Source organism: Cebus imitator, unplaced genomic scaffold (genome assembly GCF_001604975.1).
Source record: "Cebus imitator isolate Cc_AM_T3 unplaced genomic scaffold, Cebus_imitator-1.0 Scaffold270, whole genome shotgun sequence".
NCBI classification, from domain to species: Eukaryota; Metazoa; Chordata; class Mammalia; order Primates; family Cebidae; genus Cebus; species Cebus imitator.
In genome coordinates, this window is record NW_016107585.1 from 1,297,522 (window position 1) to 1,321,293 (window position 23,772).

The 23,772-nt window shown below is 46.8% G+C and overlaps 1 protein-coding gene and 1 long non-coding RNA gene across 5 annotated transcripts in view; one reads left to right on the forward strand and one right to left on the reverse strand.

The window, feature by feature from the left end:
- Positions 1-23,615, reverse strand: part of LOC108284116 — a 27,021-nt gene extending 3,406 nt beyond the window's left edge. For 2 of the 4 annotated variants that reach the window (XR_005195790.1, XR_005195789.1), the window contains exons 1-2: positions 6,429-7,030; positions 5,147-5,219 (exon numbers count right to left, since the gene is read on the reverse strand). This is a non-coding gene — a long non-coding RNA (uncharacterized LOC108284116). Of the gene's footprint in view, positions 1-5,146; positions 5,220-6,428; positions 7,031-7,378; positions 7,413-23,190 lie in introns of those variants that run through there. The other 2 variants (XR_005195791.1, XR_001817080.2) reach the window with 2 other exon arrangements.
- Positions 13,696-23,772, forward strand: part of RARRES1 (retinoic acid receptor responder 1) — a 35,619-nt gene continuing 25,542 nt past the window's right edge. Inside the window, exon 1 of the mRNA XM_017500775.2 lies at positions 13,696-14,244. Within this exon, the coding sequence (XP_017356264.1) occupies positions 13,969-14,244 (276 nt within the window). The 5' untranslated portion in view covers positions 13,696-13,968. The remainder of the gene's footprint in view (positions 14,245-23,772) is intronic.

The window sequence follows — 23,772 nt, forward strand, 5'->3', positions numbered from 1 at the left end:
GACACAGGCACACAAAGAGGGAAGATGATGTGAAGACACACAGAGAAGGCAGCTATCTGCAAGCCAAGGAGAGAGGTCTCAGGAGAAACCAACCCTGCCTACACCATGACATTAGACTCCCAGCCTCCAGAATTGGGAGAAAATAAATGCTGTCTGATCTGCCCAGTCTGTGGTACTCAGTTATGGCAGCTCAGCAAACTAATACAATATATGAAAGACTGCTCCGATGAGGCTGGGTCTAGCATGGCAGTCACTGTTGTGGTAAGCATTTGTGCTGTTCCACATACTTCCAGCTCTCCGCCTCCTGGAGAACATGATGGTATTGTACTTTCCCACCCACTGAAGAAGTCAGGCATGGCCTATGACATGCTTTGGTCAATAAAAGGTGAGCAGAAGTAACATCTATCACTCCTAAACAGGAACTCTAAGAGCCTAAGCATAATTCACCCTGTTCTCTTTTTCCTCAGTCACAGCAACAAGAAATGCTCCAGACGCAGCTGCTCCACTGGCCTGCCCTGTGGAATAAGAACATTGACAATGCCATGGTAAAACCCCCAGCCAACCCATAATGGACTTGTGATGAGAGCAACAAATAACCCTTTCTATCTTAGGTCCTGAGATGCAGGCATTGTTTGTTACTACAGCATATCCTAGACTACCCTGACTGCCACATCAGTTCACTTACAATTTCAAATAGGAGTCATCTCACTTACCAAATGCCAGGCATTCACTTCATTTAGTTCAGACAATAAGAATATCAATTAAACTACTGATCTTTTGGGGGTTTGGATTTTTTCTAACTTAAAATATCTAGTAATAAGGCCATGCATGATACCTTCATGACAGTAAGAGGGCACAAGTATCCTTTCAGGAGGTGGGAAGATGCTACTGAGATTAGTGCAAAGAAAAGGACAACTTAGCAAAGTTCTCTCCACTGGGTAGGCATAGGTAAAAGAGAATAAAACTACAGTGTTTCAAACTGGCAGTTCCCTGTGATTACCACGTAATTCATCCCACACCCAGCATTTTATACTAAAGAGACGGAGCCAGTTTGAGTGGTTAAGCTGGGACTAGACCCGATGTCTTCCGAGTCTCAGACCAGAGCTCTTTGCCCTGTACCACACTTCGTAGTCCTTTATGAGTCAAAAGATAGAATTTCATTTTAGCCAACAATAGTATCCCCTTATCCTAAAGCCTGATCATAATTCTGATATTTACCAGTGAAGAGAAAAACACTTTTATGCTAGCATTTGTTTCAAAAAAATAATCCAACCCAAGTCATCCTGTGCACAGAAGGCACTTTTCAGGCCAGGTGTGTAGGAACTTTAGAGAAGCCTCTAAGAGCAAATGCCCATTGCTGGGCTTTAAGGTCTTCCACCTTTTTCTTTTACTGCCAAGTAGCCACTGGTACGATTCCAGCCAGTTTCACTGCTGTTCTGTTTGGTCTTCCCTACAATTCATTCACTCAGGCCACATCTTCTGCCTAGACCAGTCTGCCCCTTACTAGTCTCACAACTTGCTGACTCTTCTGAATGCCCACAAATCCAGCTTTTCTGCTTCTGGACTTGAAGATCCACCCACCGCATGTTACATTCCAAGGAATGAGGGGCAGGATGGCTGAATAGAAGCCTGCATCAATCATCCTCCCTGCAGGAGCTCCAGGTTTTAACAACTAACCACACACAAATCAGCACCATCAGAAGAACATTCCAAGGATTCAACCAACCTCTGTCTGTACATATTTATGTATTCTAAGTCATCTAGGTGATTGTGTTGTCTATGAGGTGATTTATTTTTCAGTACTTCTGTTCTCACTATCATACATATGCCCTGCTTTGCACCCTGTGGAAATAATGGTGAAGAGGAGAAAATAGAATGAGGGCTAACACACTGTCCTGTTATCTAGGCTGCCACGGGTGAGCAGATGCCTTCCTCTATGGTATGAGGAGGTGGTTTTGGTTTGCCTTGATAACACTCTCTGCGCAAATTTGACTGGCGAACGCCAGTGTCATAAACAGAACTGCACAAATCGATCACTCCAGAATTTCATGGCATACAAATGTTAACAAGTATTATGAATTTGCCTTGAAATTTTATTTGAAGAACATAAGATTCTAACTCTTCTTGCCAGAAAAAAAAACTTTAAAACCTTTATTTCGCTCTGTATTGAATATAGCATCTTCTCAAGCAGGAAATAAGGTTTATGATTTCAAGCTTTATTTAAATATCCTTTGCTTAAAAAACTAAAACCGTCCCAATTTGCAATTTATTTTACATCTCAGTTTATAGATCACTTAGAAGAGTGTTAATTCATTCTTGGAATGGCAAATGTCCTGTCTTAAGTGACTGATGGAAAAACAAAATGCCATGCCAAATTTGTCAGAAAAATGTATAATTGAGCTATAAAGACATTGTGTTCTTAACTAGCATGACATGCCAAAAATCAGGGCTTACTTTGGAAAATTGCAAAAACCAACACATGGGGTACTGACCATTTTCACTTTGATACATTTGGCACTTATGTGTCAACACGGGCTTCTCAAAACCATGTAATCTAAATTACTTTTAGCTTTAAATGTGAATACATGGCAGGTTTTAAAAGAACTGCTTCATGCCATAAGTAAGGGGGGCACAGAATTGTGTAACAGTCCTGTTAATCAGCTCAAGCTTAGTAATACGGCTACATCAAGAGTAGTAGAGCAAATAGGCTGTCTCCATTGTGAACTTCTGCTAACAACAAGTATTGAGATCACCAAGTAATTTAAATATAGGAAACCTGATGCTTTCCATCTTCTTTAAAAGCCAACAGTCTGGTTAGCCCAAATGCCACACACAAATGATCCTAAGTCCCTGGCTGTTGAGTTCCTCCAGGACTACAGAGTCAGCCGCACAGGGGCCTGAAGTCCAAGCAGGCTCCCTGGGATGTAAAGAGAAACGTGCCGGTGTCAGAAACAAGGCTTTATCACATCCTTCCATAGCCCCCATGTAAACCAGAGTAAAATGAAGTGTTCGCTAATGGTGACAGAGACAGCCAGCTGCTGTTCTTCTCTAAGAAATGATTTTTGAGGCTGGGCACAATGGCTCATGCCTGTAATCCCAGCACTTTGGGAGGCCAAGGCAGGCAGATCACCTGAGGTCAGCAGTTCAAGACCAGCCTGGCCAACACAGTGAAAGCCCATCTCTACTAAAAATACAAAAATTAGTCAGGTGTGGTGGTGGGCACCTGGAATCCCAGCTACTCGGGAGGCTGAGGGAGGAGAATTGCTTGAACTCGGGAGGTGGAAGTTTTAGTGAGCTGAGATCATGCCACTGTACCCTAGCCCAGGTGACAGTGTAAGGCTCCATCTCAAGAAAAGAAAAGGAAATAATCTTTGAAAGTAGTTTTAAAGATTAACTGTCTTCTTCAGTATTCTTCTCTTGAAGTGAAATAATCTCAACTTCCCTAACAACAAAGCCACATTTCCTGGTCCTTAATTCACTTTGCTGCTGTAATCTAAACCTTTAAGTCCACCAGAGTCTCCCTAGTTGTGGAATGTACAAGCAGTACTTGGGTGGGCCATACCTGAGCTTGAATCCACCCCCCTGCTCCCTTATTACTGATGCAACCTCGGCAACTTACTTCTCTCTGCACCCAGTTTAGTTCTCAAACTTGTGGAGATTAAACAAGACTTTTCTGTAAGAGAAAGCATATAGCATCATGTCGGAAACACAGCTCTCCAAAATGTTACTTGCCCTTTCTCTTCCCAAAGTGTTATAGGGAAAAGTTAGTTGTCTATAACTGTGCTGTAGGCTACAGTAATCATCAGCCAACATGGAAATATGCATGGCTATATATATATTTAAATCAATTTAAATTAAATACAATTAAAAATTCCGTCCTTAGACTGTACCGGCCATAATTCAAGCACTTGGTAGCCACATGCAGCTAGTGCAGGTATGGATCATTGCCATCAGAAAGCTCTCTTGGACAGGGCTGATTACCTTATCCCCTTTGGTGCTGGCACTTCCAAACACATCCTTGTCAGTCTCTACCTAAACTATGTCATGTGAAATCTTTCCTTGGTGACAGGAATAAATGCAACCAGCCTGTTTTCTGTGGCATCTCTTTTAGAAAGAATCTCATCTCCAGTTCCGCATCCCCAAAGAATTCAGTCTCACTAGATTCAAGCCGGAAAGGCTTCTTCTTTAATCTCATGGATTCAGAAAACTCTAGTTAGCTGTTCCATTGCAGCCCAGATCCAGATTCTAGGATCCTCTGCACTGCTGCCTTTGCCTTCCTGCTGAGAGTCTGGTGGGATGAGAGCATAATGCTGAAGGCTCCAAGCCTTGGGTCTTGCTCCTAAAGCAAAATACCATCGCTGGGGACTCAACACAGCCACATAAACCCCAGGCGGCTTACAGGCACAATATTTAGGACACTGTGAATTCCCCCTATGAGTCCTAAGCACCTTCACAGGAGAGACCAGTAAGCCAAATGCTCTGGGAACGCAGCTCACTCTATTGATTAGGGGTTCTCTTCTTTCTGTGGATAGTTAAGTGCCTTCCTACAAGGGCTTCAGGAGCACACGAGGCCCTCTCAGAGCATGCAAGATGCAGGCCCAGGGAACCAGGAGAGCTGCCTTTTCTCCACCAGTATTCTGGTTCCAAAGCTCTGAGATAAGAATCATCTTGGTCACACCCTTGCTTTGGTTAATCAGTTTTCAATAGTTAAGCCTGGATTATCCATAGTATTCTTCTTGCCAACCTTACCCAACCTCACCTCTGCCAAGAGGAAGACCAAAAATGATTACAGGTTCCTATTTTCTTAACTGCAAATAGTTCTAATGAAAGATTAGATTACAGGGGCTACAAGTAATAGCTGAGATTTTATTTAGTGGCCCAGCAGGTTTCAGTCCCTGCCATCCCTTCCCATCCTTTGTGAAAAAAAAAAAAAATCCACAGGTGACTGCATTTTTTCAAGATTGTATCTAATTTTTAAGTTAATGGCAATAATAATAATAATAATAGCAATCATATAGCCATTACTTTGTGCCAGGCATTGTCCTAAATGCTTTACATATACACAGGTAGTGAGCTGTTTGCTCCTCACAAACAACTCAGTGAGGTAGGAGGTGCCACAGAAGCACAGACAGGTGAAATAACTCACCTCAGATCACAATGGTCAAGCTGGGTTACAAACCGGGCAGCCTGGCTCCAAGTCTACTCTCTGAGCCACTGTGCTACCTACAAATGATAACAGAAAAGAACCCAAAGACTTAACAGTTAGAGAAAGCCCCTCTGACCCAAGCACCCCTCCGTTTCCCTAACCATTGTTAGTCGGTTCTGATTTGTCCCTCCAGAGATGGTCTGTGTGCACATCCTTCTACATGCACATCCAGAAGGAGGAAGCTTCTGACAGTACCTTGGGCAGTACACTCATGCACAAAGAGGAGATGTTTTTATCTTTTCTAATAACTGATATCAACTTTGCTTTCCAAGCCCCTATGTGGGTGCTTACACTGGTGAGTGCAGGGGCAGGGAGAGAGAAGAGTCTCAATTAAGGGTTCCTTTGCAAAATACAACATCCACCCCAGTGATTCTGTTGTCTTCTCTGGTGTGACTCTCATCCGTGATGTAGGTTAAAGCCTCTATCTTGGGGATTCCTTCTCCTTCCCCATGGTCTTTTTTCCTGTCTCCCCCCAGCCCTGCCTTCCCTCACAGCCTTAGACAGGGCAGCAGAGCTTGTGGAGCTAAGAGATGGTGCTCAAATGGAAACAGATGCTTGTCCAGCCTGGGAGCAGTCACTTCTGACCTGGGGTCATGGCTTGGCCCAGCTCCTGTGGCTGACAAGGCATTACTGCCATGGCTGGGAGTTGTTGGTGAAGGGAAATATCCCTTCTCCACCTGGGTAATCCCAAAATTGGTGGGCTTTGAAGATAATGGTGGTCCCAAGGCACGTAGCAGCTGTGGTGTCCCCAGACCGTGTTTGGCTTCCACCACCCCCTGGCACAGTCTCCCTGCTGCCTCCCACCTCCCAACCCCAGTACGAGGCAGCCCTAGATCTCTGTGGTTCCTGCCGATACTAACTGCCTCAGCAATCCATTAGGAATTTTCAACCATTGTTACAAAACCACACTCAGGCTGGCTTTAACTGTAAAATCGACTTACTGGTTCTTATAACAAAATGTCTAGAGACAGGGCAGGCCTCAGATGGGTCATGGTCCAGTAGGCTAGTAACACCCCCAGGGGCCTGGTTTCTTTCCGGGCCTCATCTCTGCCTTCCACTGAGTCGACGCCACCTGATCATTCTTTCCTGGGAAACGCAAGACGGCATCAGCAACTTCTACGGCACAGGCTTCCTCTCATACCGCGGCAGAGGAGGGGAGAGCACACGCTCTCAGAAGAGCAAGAGAGCTTCCCTCCAAGACTCCACCAACTGCTCTCCTCACTTACTTGTCCAAATAGGGTCCTGAGCCCACCACGTCACACTGTCTCCCTCCTGGCAGGCCACCAGAATGAGGTGTATTCAGCAGCACTGGGGAGAGGCCAGCAAAGGTGGAAATCAGAGCAGAATTAGCAGGAAGAGGGGCCAGCTGCTGGGAGTTCCCCACACCTGCGTCCACATGCCCTCACCTGTTCTTGATGTATTCTCAGGGCTTGGCTAAGAGAATATGGGGCCTGAGGTGCATGGGAACTGGCTCCTGGGCCCTATTACATTCCATAAGCTGGAGTGGCCAAAGGTAGCCAGGATGGCAGTGTCACCATACCCTTCTTTCTCTGCAGGCAACCACTTCGTCTCGTCACGCCCAGTCCTCTCATCTGCCGGGAAGACATATCCCAGGCCCTCTGCGAGGGGTTTGCTATAGACTGAGTTGTGTCCCCCCGCAGTTCATGTGTTGCAGCCCTAACCTCTACTGTGATGATATTTGGAGGTGGGGCCTTTGGGAGACCATTAGGGTTAGTTGAAGTCTAACCGGAATTACTAACCCTATAATGGGATTAGTGTCCTTTTAAGAAGAGACACCAGGCTGGGCGAGGTGGCTTAAGCCTGTAATCCCAGCACTCTGGAAGGCAGAGGTGGGCAGGTCACGAGCTCAAAAGATCCAGACCATCCTGGTCAACATGGTGAAACCACGTCTCTACTAAAAAACGAAAACTAGCTGGGTGTGGTGGTCGCCTGCAGTCCCAGATACTTGGGAGGTTGAGGCAGGAGAATTGCTTGAACCTGGGAGGTGGAGGCTGCAGCGCGCTGAGGCTGCGCTACTGTGCTCCAGCCTGGTGAAGGAGTGAGACTCCGTCTAAAAAAAAAAAAAAAAAAGAGAGAGACACGGGAGGCTTGCTGCTTCCATGTCTGCTGTGAGCACGCAGTTCCAGGGTATGCCAGGAAAAGGGACCTTACCAGGAAATGAGTCAGCCAGCATACTGATCTTGGACTTCCCAGCTTCCAATCCATAAGAAAATACATTTCTCTAGTTTAAGCCAGTCTGCGGTCTTTTGCTAAAGCAGCCAGAGTTGGTTAAAACAAGGAAAATAACAGCCAACGCCTCTCAGAGCCCTCTCCCTGCTCTCTGGCCTCTTTATGTAGTCAAGGTGATAGAAGGGGGCAAGCACGGCTGTTTAGGGGATGCTGGATGCCTCTACCTAGCACAGGGCACAGGAGCCAATACTGCAAGTCTGTTCATTCAGACCTTTGGTCTCTTGGCTCAAGACCTTGTCCCTATTTAAATGACAATACTCCTGAGAGGAGCAATGCAGTGAGCCATGGCAGCCACTGACACTACACTATGAATTTGCTCAGCAGCTCCTTCCCTGGAAGTTTCAATGTGGGGAAACATGACTAGGTCTGAGGCAAGACTGTGGCAAGGTAAGACTCAGAGAAAGGAGGACAAGCTGGGACTACACAAGCAAGCAAGGCCGGCTCCCATTGGCTTCCTCTGGCTCTGCGGGCAGATAGAATTGTAAATCCCCTGTGGTGGTCCTCCCTACCATGGGAGAAACTGATTGAAGTGCACTGGGAAACAGCACCTCATTTATTTAGTTATTTAGAATAGGTAACATACATTGCACACACACAAAAAAAGCAATCACCACAAAAGAGAGCCTATGGCAAGAGTTTTTCTGTCATTCTATACTGGCAATTTCTTGCAAACCTTTGCAGAGGCAGTGTTTGCATATTTCCACATTTATGTATATTATTATTTTTTTAAACAAACAGAAGCTTACTACTTGACCTGCTCTACATCTTGCTGTTAACATTATACCTTAGAAATGGTTCAGTATCACACACGCCTCAATATATCTCTTCTTCGCTGGGCTTGGTGGCTCACGCCTGTAATCCCAGCACTTTGGGAGGCTAAGGCGGGCAAATCACAAGATCAGAAGAGCAAGACCATCCTGGCTAACATTGTGAAACCCCATCTCTACTAAAAATACAAAAATTAGCCAGGTGTGGTGGCACACACCTGTAGTCCCAGGTACTTGGGAGGCTGAGGCAGAATTGCTTAAACCCGAGAGGTGGAGGGTGCAATGAGCCAAGATTGCACCATTGCACTCCAGCCTGCTGGGCAACAGAGCCAGACTCCATCTCAAATATTATATATATATAATCTTCTTCATGACTGTACAGTATTCCATTCTATGGAGGTACCATAATTATTCAACTATGAAACACAGGTGTTTTCCCAGCCCTTTACTCTTCATTCTTTAAAAAAAAATCTGTATTGGTGCCTATTGGGTGCCAGGCACCATTCTAGGGAACGTAGAGTAGAAAACAAGACTGTCACTGCTGTGGAGGAGTTTACGATCCATATGTGGAAATAAACATCCTTGCACATACTTCTTTATGTACAGGCATGGATTTATTGTTCTTATAAACCCTAAAGGTAGAATTGCTGGGTCAAAGGCCATATGCATTTCCAATTTCAATAGATATTGCAAACAGCCCACCAAACAGGTCATATCAATTTCCCCTCTCACCTTCTCTACTATCTTTTCATATGATTAAAAGTCATTATAGTTGTATATACGATATAGCCCTTTACTCTTCATTATTTTTTTTAAAAAAAAATTATATTGGTGCATATTGTGTGCCAGGCATTGTTCCAGGGAATGCACAGCAGAAAACGAGACATTCAGTGTCACTGCCGTGGAGGAGTTTACAATCCATAAGTGGAAATAAACATATGGATTGGTTTCTTAAACACAAATTAAGTTCTCTAAATTAAAATGCTCATGATAACATAAGCAATGACTAAGGAACTAGGGAACAGGACATATCAGGACCCCCTTGTGGGGACACATCTGCTCCTGTGCAGAGGCTAGGGCGGAACCTGCTGCCTGATACTTTCCTCCCTTCGAATGTGGCACAATCTTCCAGCAGCCCTGGGCGGGGGGTGGGATATGATGATAGGTCTTTTGGAGAACGTGGTGGACAGTTAACAATGTAATCCCCCCACACAGTATGTGGCAAGGAAGAACAATCCGTGTACACACAAAATCTGTCTATGAACTGAGAAAAAACATACAGATACCCATGACAGATCAAGGCCTGATTTCCCTCATATTGAAAGACCTTCTACAAATCAACCAGAAATCCAACAACCCCACACATAAGTTGACAAAGAATATGGACATACCCCAGCAAAGAAAATATTGTTTTCTAGAAAATTCCTGATTATAAAATAAATACCATAACTAAATGTCTACATATGTGTTCCTGATCAGCATCAATTTGCCCCCATTGTAACTGTTATCACTATTTAAAACAGCTAACCTCGGAAGAGTGCCCTGAGCTCACACAGCAGCACTTGGTCTCCTGGTCTTTTCTGTCTTCCCTCTTGCTTTTGACTTTCCATGATTCTCACCGTCAGAGGCAGGAATTGCACACGTGCTGCACAGGCTGCCTGTTGGCCACTATCAGCCATTCCTGCCCTTCCCTTCCTTGCCTCAGTAACAGAGGTGGTTACTTCCTTCCCACTAGGCATTACCCCTGCAGAGACCCCACTGGGGCTCTGCAGAGATTCCTGGATCCCTTTCTTTGAGTCTACCCTTTCACTTAGCAAGTTTTTGCTTTTGACCTGAGGCTCCTGCAGCTCTTCTGGGAGGGTTGTTCTTGTGCTACTCCCTTTTGTGCCCACCTATAGAAAGACTGAAGTACCTTGGTTATCACTGAGGGTAGCTCTTAGCCAGTGGCTGACAGGCATAGAAGAATGGAAACCCAGATACCCTGCCTGGGGCAGGGACATCTCAGAGGCATCGTTTACAGTTGAGAGCTCCCCTTCAGGTCAGGCTGAACGTACCTGTCATATAACTCTCTGAGATCCTTGCATGGCTATCCTCCTTCTAGCTCCTTACTGATTTCTTCTGGGAGCATTTCTTCTGGGAACAGTCTTTGTTTCAGGACCTGCTTCTAGGATACCTAATGTAAGATGCAGTCTTCTTCCTTAGTAACAAAATTCTGAGTTTTATTTTGGCATATGCCTACCCTGAGTAAACACTACATTTCGCAGCTTCCTTTGCAACTAAGTTCTTGCCAATAAGATGCAAGGCAGAAGTGCCCTGCAGGACTTCTAGGAAATCCATAAAGGGAGCCTGCTGATGGCTAGTGCCCATCTTGGACCCTGAGGGCAAGGGACACACTATCAGGATGTGGGAGCAGAGATCTGGAAAAGGCCTGGACCTCTAACAACCTCATGGATCTGCAGTTCTAACCACAGATTGTCTACTGCCCCACCTTTGCCGCACAGCTTCTTTTGTGAGAAATAATTTCCTCTCCTGTTTAAGCCAATGTCATTCAGGTGTTTGTTCCATGCAGTTAAATTTAATCCTATTTTACAGACCAGAACACTGACTCTGATAAACGACAGATACTTTGCCAGCCTCCCTTGTGCCTAGGCTTTGCCAGTGCAACCCAGATCTGGCTGACGATGTATAAGGGAAGGTCTGGGGGCAAGAAAGGTATAGGAAGAGGTTCTAGAAAAATATTTCTTCCTGATGCAAAAAACAAACAGGTGCATCATGTCACTCTGGCAATCTATTCCCTGCCACCTGCCTTTGGCTGCAACTCCAGCACATGATGTGATGTCTGGAGCTGTAGCAGCCATTCTATAACCATGAAGCTACAAGTCCATGGACAAAAAGTCAACCAGCTGAGGATGGCTGTGCAGAAAAATGGAGAGAGCCTAGGTCTTTCAAAAACACTGAGATCTCCCACTCCAGACCAGTAAATAGTCCACATTGTTAATCAGGTTTTCTATGACATACAGCTGAAAGCAGTCTAACATGGGGACAAAGCGCCGAGTAAAATGAGGAAAATTTATAAAACCTGGAGGTGATCAATTCTCAAAAAGTCTGCTACTACAACCTCTTGGAGGGTGCTCTAGTTTGGGCATTTTTGTCCCCTCCAAAATTCATGTTGAAACTCAATTCCAAATGCAAGAGTATTGGGAGGTGGGGCCTAGTGTGAGGTGTTTAGGTCATAAGAGTGGGTTCTCTCCCACTTTTCCAGCATGTGAGGACACAGCGTTCCTCCCCTTCAGAGGATGAAACATGCAAAGCCCCATTTTGGAAGCAGAGACAGACACCAAACACCAAACACTCACCAGACACCAAACCTGCTGGTGCCGGGATCATGGACTTCCAACCTCCAGAACTGTGAGAAATAAATATCTGTTCTTTATAAATTACCCAGTCTCACGTATTCTATTATTTCAGTACAAAACACAATATGGGGGGATGACTAGGTTCTGGGAGGTGATCATCTGTGCTAGGCTGCCTCTGAGGGCAAGAAACAGCAACTCCAGCTTCAAATAAGTGAAATAATAATAAGCTCCAGGATCAGCTGATTCCTGTGTTCAACAATACCATCAGGAACCCAGGGCCCTCCCCTCTCTCTGCTCTGCCACTCTTGAAATAGGCTGCATTCTCAGGCAGCCAGCAAGACCAGGGCACCCTTCTGGGCAGCACGGCCAGACTTAACCAGGACCTATCAAGGACCTGCACTCTTCCCCTTGGATTCTCCCTCCAGATAGACTTTCATGTCATCTCTCTTTCCACTCTGGCAACCTACTCCCTGCGACCTGCCTTTGGCTGCAACTTCAAACATGCCAGATGGACTCCTGTCCCCGCCTCTGCACTTGTGTCTCCTCTGCTTCCAGTGCTTTTACCTACATGTCCACCTGGCTCCCATGCCTCCTTCAGGTCCTCACTCAAATATCACCTCCCCATACAGGCCTGCCCTAACCACCTTTTAAGATTAACCAACTCCTGACTCCCCACTTTTTTTCTGGCTTCATTTTTCTCCCTGGCATGTAACTGCATCCAACATAGGGCACATTCCCTTGGCCTCATTGAGTGTCTGGGCCCCACCTGGCTAGAAAGTGTGCTCCAGGAAGTCAGAGATGTTTGTGATTGTTTAGCCTCATTTCCCCAGGGCCTGGCAGAGTAGGTGTTTCACAATTATCTGCAGAGGGAAGGAAAGATAGAGAGGGACAGACAACACCCAGAGGAAGAAGTGCAGTGAGAGAGGATCTTTACAGAGATGGTACCACGTCCATCAGCCTGCAGGCTTTGCTCACATCTCACGCAGAACTGGCACATGCCCAGCCTCAACCACCCACTGGCAAGAAGGGATTTCCTTTAGCCCCATAACAGCACTGGGGTCCAGGTTTGGAGCAGGGGTAGACCCCTGAAAAAATGCAGGATGGAGAAATGGATGTCAGGAGTGCCTAGCAGTACCAGTTCTCCCCTCTGAGCCCTGGTTCTCCAGCACTTTTTCTCTTGTCTGTGGTTTAAAAACAATAGCTCTCTCAGCCCTTCACTGTCACCTGTCTAAAGAGTTGCCACCAGGTGTCGTAGCTCACGCCTGTAATCCCAGCACTTTGGGAGGCCGAGACGAGCGGATCACGAGGTCAGGAGGTCGAGACCAGCCTGACCAACATGGTGAAACCCCTTCTCTACCAAAAATACAAAAATTAGCTGGGCATGGTGGCGGGCGCCTGTAATCCCAGCTACTCCGGGGGCTGAGGCAGGAGAATCGCTGGAACCCGGGAGGCAGAGGTTACAGTGCGCCACTCCACTCTAGCCTGGGCAACAGAGGAAGACTCTGCCTCAAAGAAAAAAACACTTGCCAACACTTGCTGCCTCCATTCCTCCATTTCCATTCCCTGAAGTCCCATCCATGCCTCACGCCACTGGAATCCGGCTTCCACCCCCGGCCTTTAAATCTGCCTCCCACCCGGGTTATCAATGACCTACTTGCTTCTGAGACCAATGGGACTCTCAGGCCTTATCTTACCCTGCCCTGCTGCCCACTCCTCCCTCCTCAGCGCCTCGCCTCCTGGGCAGGCCCGTCTCCAGCCGCCAGACTCCGGAGTCCTGGGCTCCCTACCGGAGTCCTTCACCCTCCCCTCCAGCCCCATCCCTCTGGTGCCTGACTTCTCCCACTTCCACAGTGACTGTGCCACGAGGAGCCCCATCTATGCCCAGTGCGGCCCGCCCCTTTCTCTCTGACTGTTACCTTTCACCTGTTGGGAAATCACAGCCCTAAGGCTTGGAGAACCCAAGCAGTTTTCCTCTAAAACTCCAGGGTTGCGAAACCGCCGGGGAAACGCCAAGTCCCTGAGCTGGGCTAGGGGTGCCGGGCGAGGTAGCACGGGCGGGCCGCGATCCCCCAGGGGAGGTGTCCCCACTGTCCCGCCACCCCCACCCCCTCCCTCTTCCCGCGCGGTCTGGGCCGGAAACACTCGACCCCGCGCCGCGAAGGCGCCGCCGCATCCTGGCACCAAGCCGCGGCAGCGGGGAGGGGCAGAAAAAGCCCAAGGGCTGAGGGAAGCATGGAAAGGGCGCGGCCCCAAGGAGATACCCGCTCGCTCCAGACGTTCGCCCCGGGGGCGGAGGGGAGGGGCCCACCGCGGCCTTATTTCCGCGAGCACCGGCACCGCCGGCTCCGAGCCCGGGTCTGTCGGGTGTGGAGCCAACTTTCCAGCGTCCATGCAGCCCCGCCGGCCACCGCCGCCCGCTCCCGGGTCCGGGCCCTGGGGCCCGCGCCCCGCCGCCCCGCTAATCGCGCTGCTGCTGTTGCTTGTCCCGGTGGTGGCGGCCGCGGAGTCCGAGAGCGCGGAGGACCGGGGGCAGCCCCAGGATGCGGGGCTTCAGCGCAGGCTCCTGCAGCAGGCGGCGCGCGCGGCGCTGCACTTCTTCAACTTCCGGGCGGGCTCGCCCAGCGCGCTGCGAGTGCTGGCCCAGGTGCAGAAGGGCCGAGCGTGGGTGAGTGCGGAGCGACGTGCCGGGGCGCGCGCCGGGGCTGTCGGCGCACGGCGCTGGGCGTGACACCTGGGTGCGCGCGCTCGCCCTCCCAGCGGCGGATGCGCGAGGGCAGGTGCGGTGGACACGACGCCACGAGCCATCCCAGCTGGGCCTGGCTCCCCCTAAGTGTCCCAGGGCGTGGAAGGGGCCCATCGGTGCACTGCAGAAAGCTGGCTCATTTCTTCCAGCATTTATGAGGCCATAAATTTTTCACAGGGCAGCGCTCTTGACGGCTCCCATACCTGGGAGCGAGATGCTTTGGGAAATTGAGGAACACGCTGAAAGAGCAACATTTAATTTTATCTGGAGATACCCAGAGTTGGTTGCTAAGGGGTGGTTATTGTGCGCGCATCCTACTAGTGACTGCATTCATGCAGCCAAAGTCTTGGGCGGGATTTCCAAAATCTAAGTCAGTAGCGATACCACACCGCGGACGACAATCTCTTGGTAATCGCAGGCCGCCAAGCTAGGGCTTCAGAGTAATGTGGTTGGAATTCACACGCAGGCCTCGGCAGAAATCTGCTAATGCTGGCGTCTGCGTTTATCCGATAGAAGTGAGTGAACCGGGGCTCAGAGTTCTATATGAACTGAATGAATAAGAACTTTGCAACCCATTGTTTGGTTGCTGATTTCACGGCATTGGCTGTAGGTATCGTGTGTGTGAAGCTATATTGCGTTCTTCATCACATAGATACAAAAGTTACAGAACTACACCAAGTCTGTCCCAAAAGCAAAGTTGCTCCTTCTGCAACCCCGAGATATTCCACAAAGCCTGCAGACACACAGCCTCGAAGAATCTGGTATTGAGTACTGCATGTATTTAATAAATAAATAGGTGAAGTTTTAAAGTGTGGCAGGAGGATTTTCATTTAACAGTGCCGAACGCCTGGTAGCAGACACCATTGGAAAGTCCTTCAAGAAGTTCAGCCTCCGTTCTTCAAAATTTATTCCTGCACCTGGCATGACTACATTTATTGAATGATTAAATCAAAGTGTTCCTGGAAAATGGCAATCTGGCCGGGCGCAGTGGCTCACGCCTGTAATCCCCGCACTTTGGGAGGCCAAGAAGGGTGGATTGCCTGAGGTCGGGAGTTTGAGACTAGCCTGACCAACATGGAGAAACCTTGTCTCTACCAAAAATGTAAAATTAGCTGGATGTGGTGGCACTTGCCTATAGTCCCAGCTACTACGGAGGCTGGGGCAGGAGAATAGCTTGAACCAGAGAGGTGGAGGTTGCAGTGAGTTGAGATATTGCCATTACACTCCAGCCTGGACAACAAGAGCAAAACTCCGTCTTAAAAAAATAGATAAAGAAAAAAGCAACCTGGCTGGGCATGATGGCTCACACCTCTAATCACAGCACTTTGGGAGGCCGAAGTGGGTGAATTGCTTGAGCCCAGGAGTTGAAGACCAGTCTGGGTAACATGGCAAAACACCATCTCTGCCAAAAATACAGAAAAAAAAAAAATGGCTGGGTGTGGTGGTGTGCAGGGCTATGGTCCCAGCTACTCAGGAGACTGAGATGGGAGTATTGCTTGCGCCCAGGACCCCAGGACCCGGAGGTTGCAGTGAACAAAGAATGCACTACTGCACTCCAGCCTAGGCAACAAGAGTGAGACCCTGTGAAAAGGGAGGGAGGGAGGGAAGGAAAGAAGGAAGGAAGGAGGGAGGGAGGGAGGGAGGGAAGGAAGGAAGAAGCAACTTATTCTTGTCACCTTTCTTAATGATCCTTGCTATCTGAGCTACAAAAAAGTTCAGTTTTCCTAGTACAACATGGCAGTGAGGTAATGGACCTTGAGGACTTTGGATTTGCTCCCTGGTTACCGGGGGCAGGATTCCCTACAGAAAACCAAGCTCACTCAGATTTCTAAGGTACACCAGTTTTCAATCCCAGGGATTTTTTTCCCCATTCCAAACCCATTTTTAAAAGGAATAATAAAATAGCTTGCATTCTCATGCATTTAGTCACCCCCTTGAAAATAAGATACTTGACACCCTTCATAAAATAATCAAACTAGCTCTCAAAACCTGAGTAAATAAAGTAAAAATTCCCAGCCCCTGCATTGCTCCAATGAGGAGGCAGGGGCTGGGTATTTTATATACGTTATATAAATCTTAAAGAGGTCTTAAACATCATTTAGTCCATTGGCTTTGGGGAAGGTTATTTAAGTCTTCTCTGGCTATTTCCCTGTTTGGAATGGAAATAATTCATGTTCTGCCAACAATGTCAGGTGGTCTTAGGAGTCATGTAAGATGATATGAGTGCCAGTTGAAAAGTATAAAAATGTGAGTTCAGGGGCAGTCTGTTTATCGATTAGCTCTGTATTGAATGCTTCCTCTGTGCCAGGAACTGGGCTAGATAGTGTGGCCTGATTCACATTTAACATAGGGTCATTAGGGAAGGCCTCTTTGAGATTCTCTGTTTTGAAGCACTTGGCTGCCTGAGTAAAGAGCGCAGACACATCTACATAGAGCTTTCAGTGTGGTCATAAGAAACTCCTGCCTCCATTACAAAAGCAGTCATAGCACTGGGGAGAAGTAAAACATGGGCCAGGCATGGTGGCTCATGCCTGTAATCTCAGCACTTTGGGAAGTTGAGGCAGGCAGATCACATGAGGTCAGGAGTTGGAGACCAGCCTTGCCAACATGGTGAAACTCCATCTCTATTAAAAATACAAAAATTAGCCGGGTGTGGTAGTGCATGTCTGTAATCCCAGCTACAATGGGAGGCTGAGGCATGAGAATCACTTGAACCTGAAGGCGGGGGTTGCAGTGAGCAGAGATCATGGCACTATACTCCAGCCTGAGACTCTGTCTCAAAAAAAATAAGTAGAACATGATTGGTCTCCAAACTCAGGTTTGCATCCTACCCAATCAGTGCATTGTTGGACTGAGTGCTCAGCTGCTGCACAACGTCTATCATCCATCCAGAACTGACCCTGAGAAGCGAGCAGGTAGCCAGGTAGGGGAGAGAAGTATAGCTAGTGGGGATCCCTTCCCATTCTAGGGGTCAGTGCAATCCTTTGTAAGATGAGAGGCTGAGATGAAGTCAGAGTTTTTCAAACTAAGGGCTCACCAGGGTTATAAAGTCAATTTAGTGTGGGATCCTGTTGACTATGAAATAGTATAGGCTAGAAAAGATTAGAGTGCATTGCAAAAGCAAGGGTAAGTAGTGTCTCCAAATGTGTTTCAGATATATATGTATGACCTAGGACACAACGAGAAATGCAGTTCTTGCTGTGGGTTGCAGCTTTAAAAATTTTTGAAAGCCTTTGGACTAAATGATGTTTAAGACCTCTTCTCCCTCTGAAATTCTTTCTGTGAGATCTTGGTGCATCAAGGCATCTTTCATTTTAAAAACACTGTTGCCCTCTGGTGGCAAAATGCAGCAGTATATGCAGTAGTAAATGCAAGGAAGAACTAAGTGCTAGCTGGAGTCGAGTGGAGTGGAGTAGAGGAAGTATTGTTTTGTTTTGTGTTTTGTTCCTAATTGTAGGGAGATCACAGATTATGATTTGTGTTCCCTCACTGTCCCCACCTGATTCCTCTCTTATCTGGCCTTACACTACCTTTCCAAAACCAGTGAGGCTTTTACTTTTCTAATATTACATGGCTTAGGCTCAGGACCCACAGTTGGAGTGGTGGGAGATTTTGGATGGTGCCAAGCATTCTTGTGCTACTCAGGGTTTCCTGGATCAGCCCCACAATGTTTGCCCTGCTCCTGACTATTCAAGGCTGTCTCTTACTCAGAGACAAGTCTCCACTTGCCACTCGGCAACTTCTGGGGCCACTGCCTCTGTGTGGTGCATTTGGTGAGAGGCTAGTCTTTTACTAACATTTTGAGAGACAGGCTGAAATCCTCAAGTGCACACATTCCAGAAGAAAGTCAACCCATTCCGGGCCGGGCACGGTGGCTCAAGCCTGTAATCCCAGCACTTTTGAGAGCCTGAGGCGGGTGGATCACAAGGTCAGGAGTTCAAAACCGGCCTGGCCAAGATGGTGAAATCCCATCTCTACTAAAATACAAAAACTAACCAGGCATGGTGGTGGGTGCCTGTAATCCCAGCTACTTGGGAGGCTGAGGCAGAGAACTGCTTGAACTGGGGAGGTGGAGGTTGCAGTGAGCCAAAATCGTACCACTGCAGTCCAGCCCAAGTGACAGACCAAGGAATTAGCTGTTGTTTGGGAATTGGCCACTTAACAACAAAACAAAAAACAAAACAAACAAACAAACAAAACACGCCCTCTGACCAGGTCAAGACCAGTGGTTGGAAACATACAAAGTGTCTTGGGAGAGGGGAGTTAGGCCCATACCTTAATTGCTTCAATTTAAAATAAAATCTGTAAGTGTACATTTATCATCTATCTTTTGATATAGGGCCAAGGCCATTTAATTGGAGCTCCCTGAAGTCTGTGTGAGTCACTTCTTGCATTGTTTAAAGGAATATCTGAGGCTGGGTAATTTATAAAGAAAAGAGCTTTTTTTGGCTTATGGTTTTGCAGGCTCCACAGGAAGTGTGATGCTGGCATCTGCTTCTGGTGAGGCCTCAAGGAGCTTACAATCATGGCGTAGGGAGCCAGTATGTCACATGGCAAGAATGGGAGCAATAGAGCAAGCAGGGCACTGCCACACACTTAAACAACCAGATCTCAGAGCAAAAATTCACGTATCACCAAGGGGATGGTGCTAAACCATTCATAAGGGACACACCTCCACAATCCAGTCACCTCCCACTGGGACCCCCTCAACTCCAAACTGGGAATCACATTTCAACATGAGATTTGGAGAGGACAAACATCCAAACCATATCAGTTTTTCTAGCAAGAAAACACACCCATAGGGAATCATTTGTGGTTTCCATTTTGTTTTACTTATAGTGGAATGAGCTCCCACAGAATACGCTGAATAATCCTCTGCTTTTACTTTTTCTTGACTAATCTTGACACCAATTCAACAGCTAAATTTCTAATGCATTTATCTTGAATTTCATGCACATGCCATCTTTGTTTATACCCACTCTTCACCACTTTACATAACATTTATTTATGTAATCAGGTACTAAGTATATCTGATATAAGCAAATTTGAGAGCAAAGCAGCTGGCTTTGGGTAAGCATCAGGTCAGCCCCATACAGGCCACTAGGCAGGAGCCCATACTCTGGGGTTCAGGCCACCATGGGTCTGACGGCAAACATGAAGCCTGTCCTCTAGGCCACAAGGCAGTTAGGAGAGCACTTACTCTACTATGAAAAACTTTATTCCTTTGTGACTTTCAACCTATAAAGCACATTAATACAATATAATTTATCTAATTACCACTCTTGAGGTCTCCTCTCCATTAATGTCAATAATTCAGAGGTGATCATTCGGGAGATGAGGAAAGCAAAATATTAAATAATCCATAGAAACAAAAACTGCAGAATTCAAAAGGCTGCAATGAACATAGAGGGAGAAGATAAGTAATAAAATACTCAAGTGAAATAGTCTTCATTTTCATGTAAGGAAAGCTCCCAAGTACTTTTTATAGGCATTAGGAAAGAACAGCAGGGAGGGGGATATCTGCAAGAGAAACTAGGATCACTTCAGTGCCCTCACACTGTCCTAAGGATGAAACGTAACAATCCTGAAAGCACAGAACAGACAGGCAGGAATCTCTCCTTCCAGGCAATGCTTGTGCTGAAATAGCACAGGTGCGCCTATGGTCTCCACCCCATCACCAACCTGATCTGCAGGCTCTCATCACAGAATCTGGGTCTAGCATGGGGTGGGAAAGGCCACTAGGTCTTTGGAGTAAAGCTTCAACTTTGACCTCCTTGGCACTTTGCCCCAATCTCCTAAGCTAACTGCGCCCAGATGAGCAAGCCGATAGGAATTTTTTTGGTTTTCTACCATTTTGTAATAAATTGTTTTTAAACCACAATTTTTTTTTTTTGGCAGCCCATGACATATGACATTTTCCACTTGGCTTTCCACATGCGGAGTCACAGCCAGGGATGCATATAATCACAGAGCATTAGTAACATCCCACATCAAGACCACCGGTGGCGGGTCATGACTGTTGACTACCAGAAGTCTGGCTTGGCTGCAGACTCATCCTTTAATGACCAGGTTGTTCTGCTGGAGACTGCATGTCAATAATCAGCCCACAACGACCGCATGAGGCATGGAATATTACACATGCATGCATACACACTCGCCCAAATCCAACCTGACCCTTGATCACACTTGCTGTAAAGCAGTATCTCACCTCAGACATGTATGACACTAACACAACCTTGGCATTCATTTGCCTTTCTGAATGGTACCTCAGTTGAAGAATGTTTCACAGAAATAGTCCCACAGTGGTTAGGGACAGTAGCCACAACAAGTCACTCTGGTTGGCTTGCTATGGTTGTTTAGGATGTCTCTAGCCAGAAAAGTCAAATTAAGAAAGGAAATCTTGGCCGGGCATGTTGGCTCACACGTGGAATCCCAGCACTTTGGGAGGCTGAGGTTGGAGGACTGCTTGAGCCCAGGAGTTCAAGACCAGTCTGGGTAATGTGATGAGACCCCATCTCTAGAAAAAATAAATTAGCCATGTTTGGTGGTGCATACTTGTAGTCCCAGCTATTTGGGAGGCTGAGATGGGAGGATCACCTGACCCCAGGAAAGCTCAGCATGCAGTGAGCCCTGACTGCACCACTGCCTTCCAGGCTGGGCAACAGAGTGAGATCTTGTGTGATTAAAAAAAAAAAAAGAAGAAGAAGAAAAGAAAAGGAGTCTTGCAGCATGGCAGTGTATGGGATGTATGTGATCCATGATCATCCCAAGAACACATCCCAAACAGAACGTGACATTAAGGATCATAGTAATTCTGTATCGGTGTTGTGTCCTATTGCTGCTCTAACAAATGACCTCAGACTTATTGAGTTAAAACAACACAAACTTACTTATGGTTCTGGAGGCTAGAAGCCTGAAATAGGTCTCCCTGGGCTAAAATTAAGGTGTCACAGGGCCTTGTTCCTTCTGGAGGCTCTAGGAGAGAATCCATTTCCAGCTTCTAGAGACCACCTGCGCTGCTTGGCTCATGACTCCATCCTCCATCAAAGCAAGCAGCACAGCATCTTTGATTATGACACCGTCTGCTCCTCATAGGACAGTTGTGATTATGTTGTGCCCACAGGAATAATCCAGGATAGTCCCCCATCTCAAGATCCTTAGTCACATTGACAAAATCTTTTTTGTCACGTAAAATAACATATTCACAGATGCAAGGGATTAGGAAGTGGACAGCTTTGGGCAGGGTGGTGGGGGGGACGTTATTCAGCATACCACACCCAGTGTTCAGGCTGGCTGTGAGCTCCTGCAAGTATTTACTACTCTGCCCGACATATGCCAGTACGCAGAAAAAGCAGCTCTTGCTCCCACCTCCTGCTTGCTGATATCTGCAGCCTTGCTAATCTCACATGGGAACCCACCTGCCCTCTCCACTATATCTCAGTACTCAACCATAGGCTGCTTCGTCCAAGCTCTTGCACAGTCACTTTTCTTTCCATTCTGCCCATGTGGTTGCCTATCTTAAATGAGATGGTCGGCTTCTACAGGGCGCAAGGTATTATAACATGTCTTTATCTCCTTCATTGTACTAGCACAGGGCCTGCTACAGACAAATATTAGACATTTGTTAAATTAAATGAAGGTCGCTGGAAGGGTGCTGGAACCACTGAGGCACCTGGAACAGGGAGACAAGCCAGGACTCAGCCCATTCCCAATGCTCCCAGCAGGAAAAAGCAGACCTGAAGCCTCATGTCCCTCTCTCAACCAGCCTTTTCTGATTATCCCCACCCGAGGCCAGAGAGGACCTGCAGCAGGCAGCTTCCACACATTTCCTCCCCAGATCAAGAATGTGGGACCCAGGGTTGGCTGAAAGAGAAGACACACAGTATTCTGGCTCTCCTCTCCACTGCTACCTACCCTGATAAAGCAAAGCATCCACATGCAAAGGGCTCCCTTGGGCCCCACTGCATTGGCCTGATCAGAAGGTAACTGACTTCTGTTCCATAAATTGTATTTGTTTTATCTGGCCTTGCCCGAGAGAAGGAAAATGCAATAAAATGATTCCAGGGTATAATATAATATACTGATGCTCTCTCCGTCTGGAACATAAGGATAGCACAGCAACTTTTATTCACAAATGAGTTGTTTACTTATCTCCAACTAAGCCTGACTCATAAAAGTAACCTTATAAAATGAAGAAGTTCGATTTTACTGGAATAGCCTGACATTTATGTTTCTTACCAAATGTGAATGCTGGAGGCAACATTTAGAAGCTGAGTCTATTAGACCAGTGAGTCCCAAGATGTGTGGAGGAAGATTAGAATTACCTGTGAGCCCTAGAAACAGAAATTCCATTTGACCCAGCAATCCCATTACTGGGTATAGATCCAAAGGATTATAAATCGTTCTATTATAAGGACACATGCACATGAATGTTCACTGCAGCACTGTTTACAATAGCAAAGACTTGGAACCAATCCAAATGCCCATCAATGATACGGACAAGGAAAATGTGGCACATATACGCCACGGAATACTATGCATTCATAAAAAAACGATGAGTTCGTGTCCTTTGTAGGGACACGGATGAAACTGGAAACCATCATTCTCAGCAAACTGACACAAGAGCAGAAAATCAAACACCGCATGTTCTCACTCATAGGCGGGTGTTGAACAATGAGAACACATGGACACCGAGAGGGAAAGCAGGGGGTGGGAAGTTGGGGAGGGATAACATGGGGAGAAATGCCAGATATAGGTGATAGGGAGGAAGGCAGCAAACCACATTGCCATGTATGTACCTATGCAACAATTCTGCATGTTCTTTACATATACCCCAAAACCTAAAACGTAGTATTAAAAAAAAATTACCTGTGAGCTCTAGACAAAAGAGGTTTGTCCCCACCCACCCACTGCCAGCCTGAGAACAGGAAGTTTAATGTTGTTACACTGGCACTAAGGGCGCTAATGCAACAGGAAGGATCAGTGCTTAGCAACCATTAACACCGAAGAGGGGGGAATCGGGAAGTGCTTTCTGTAGAGGAGCTTTGGGCTGAATCAAGTCTTTGGAGACTTCTCCGTGTGGTGGTGCACAGCAAGGTTTCTCCAGGACACCATTCCTGCTCTTTTATTTGCTCCACAATTTGTGGTGTTTTGAGAGAGTTTAAAGGGGATGTTAAATGTGCTCTTAGAATATATACCTCTTCTCTATCCCTCATCAAGTTCCTCGGGTTCATTTCTAACAAATCCAATATTTAAATGACTTTACCCAATCTTTCAAATATTGAAAAATATTAAAAAATATTTAGGCCGGGCGCGGTGGCTCACGCCTGTAATCCCAGCACTTTGGGAGGCCAAGGCGGGTGGATCACAAGGTCAAGAGATCAAGACAAACCTGGTCAACATGGTGAAACCCCGTCTCTACTAAAAATACAAAAAATTAGCTGGGCATGG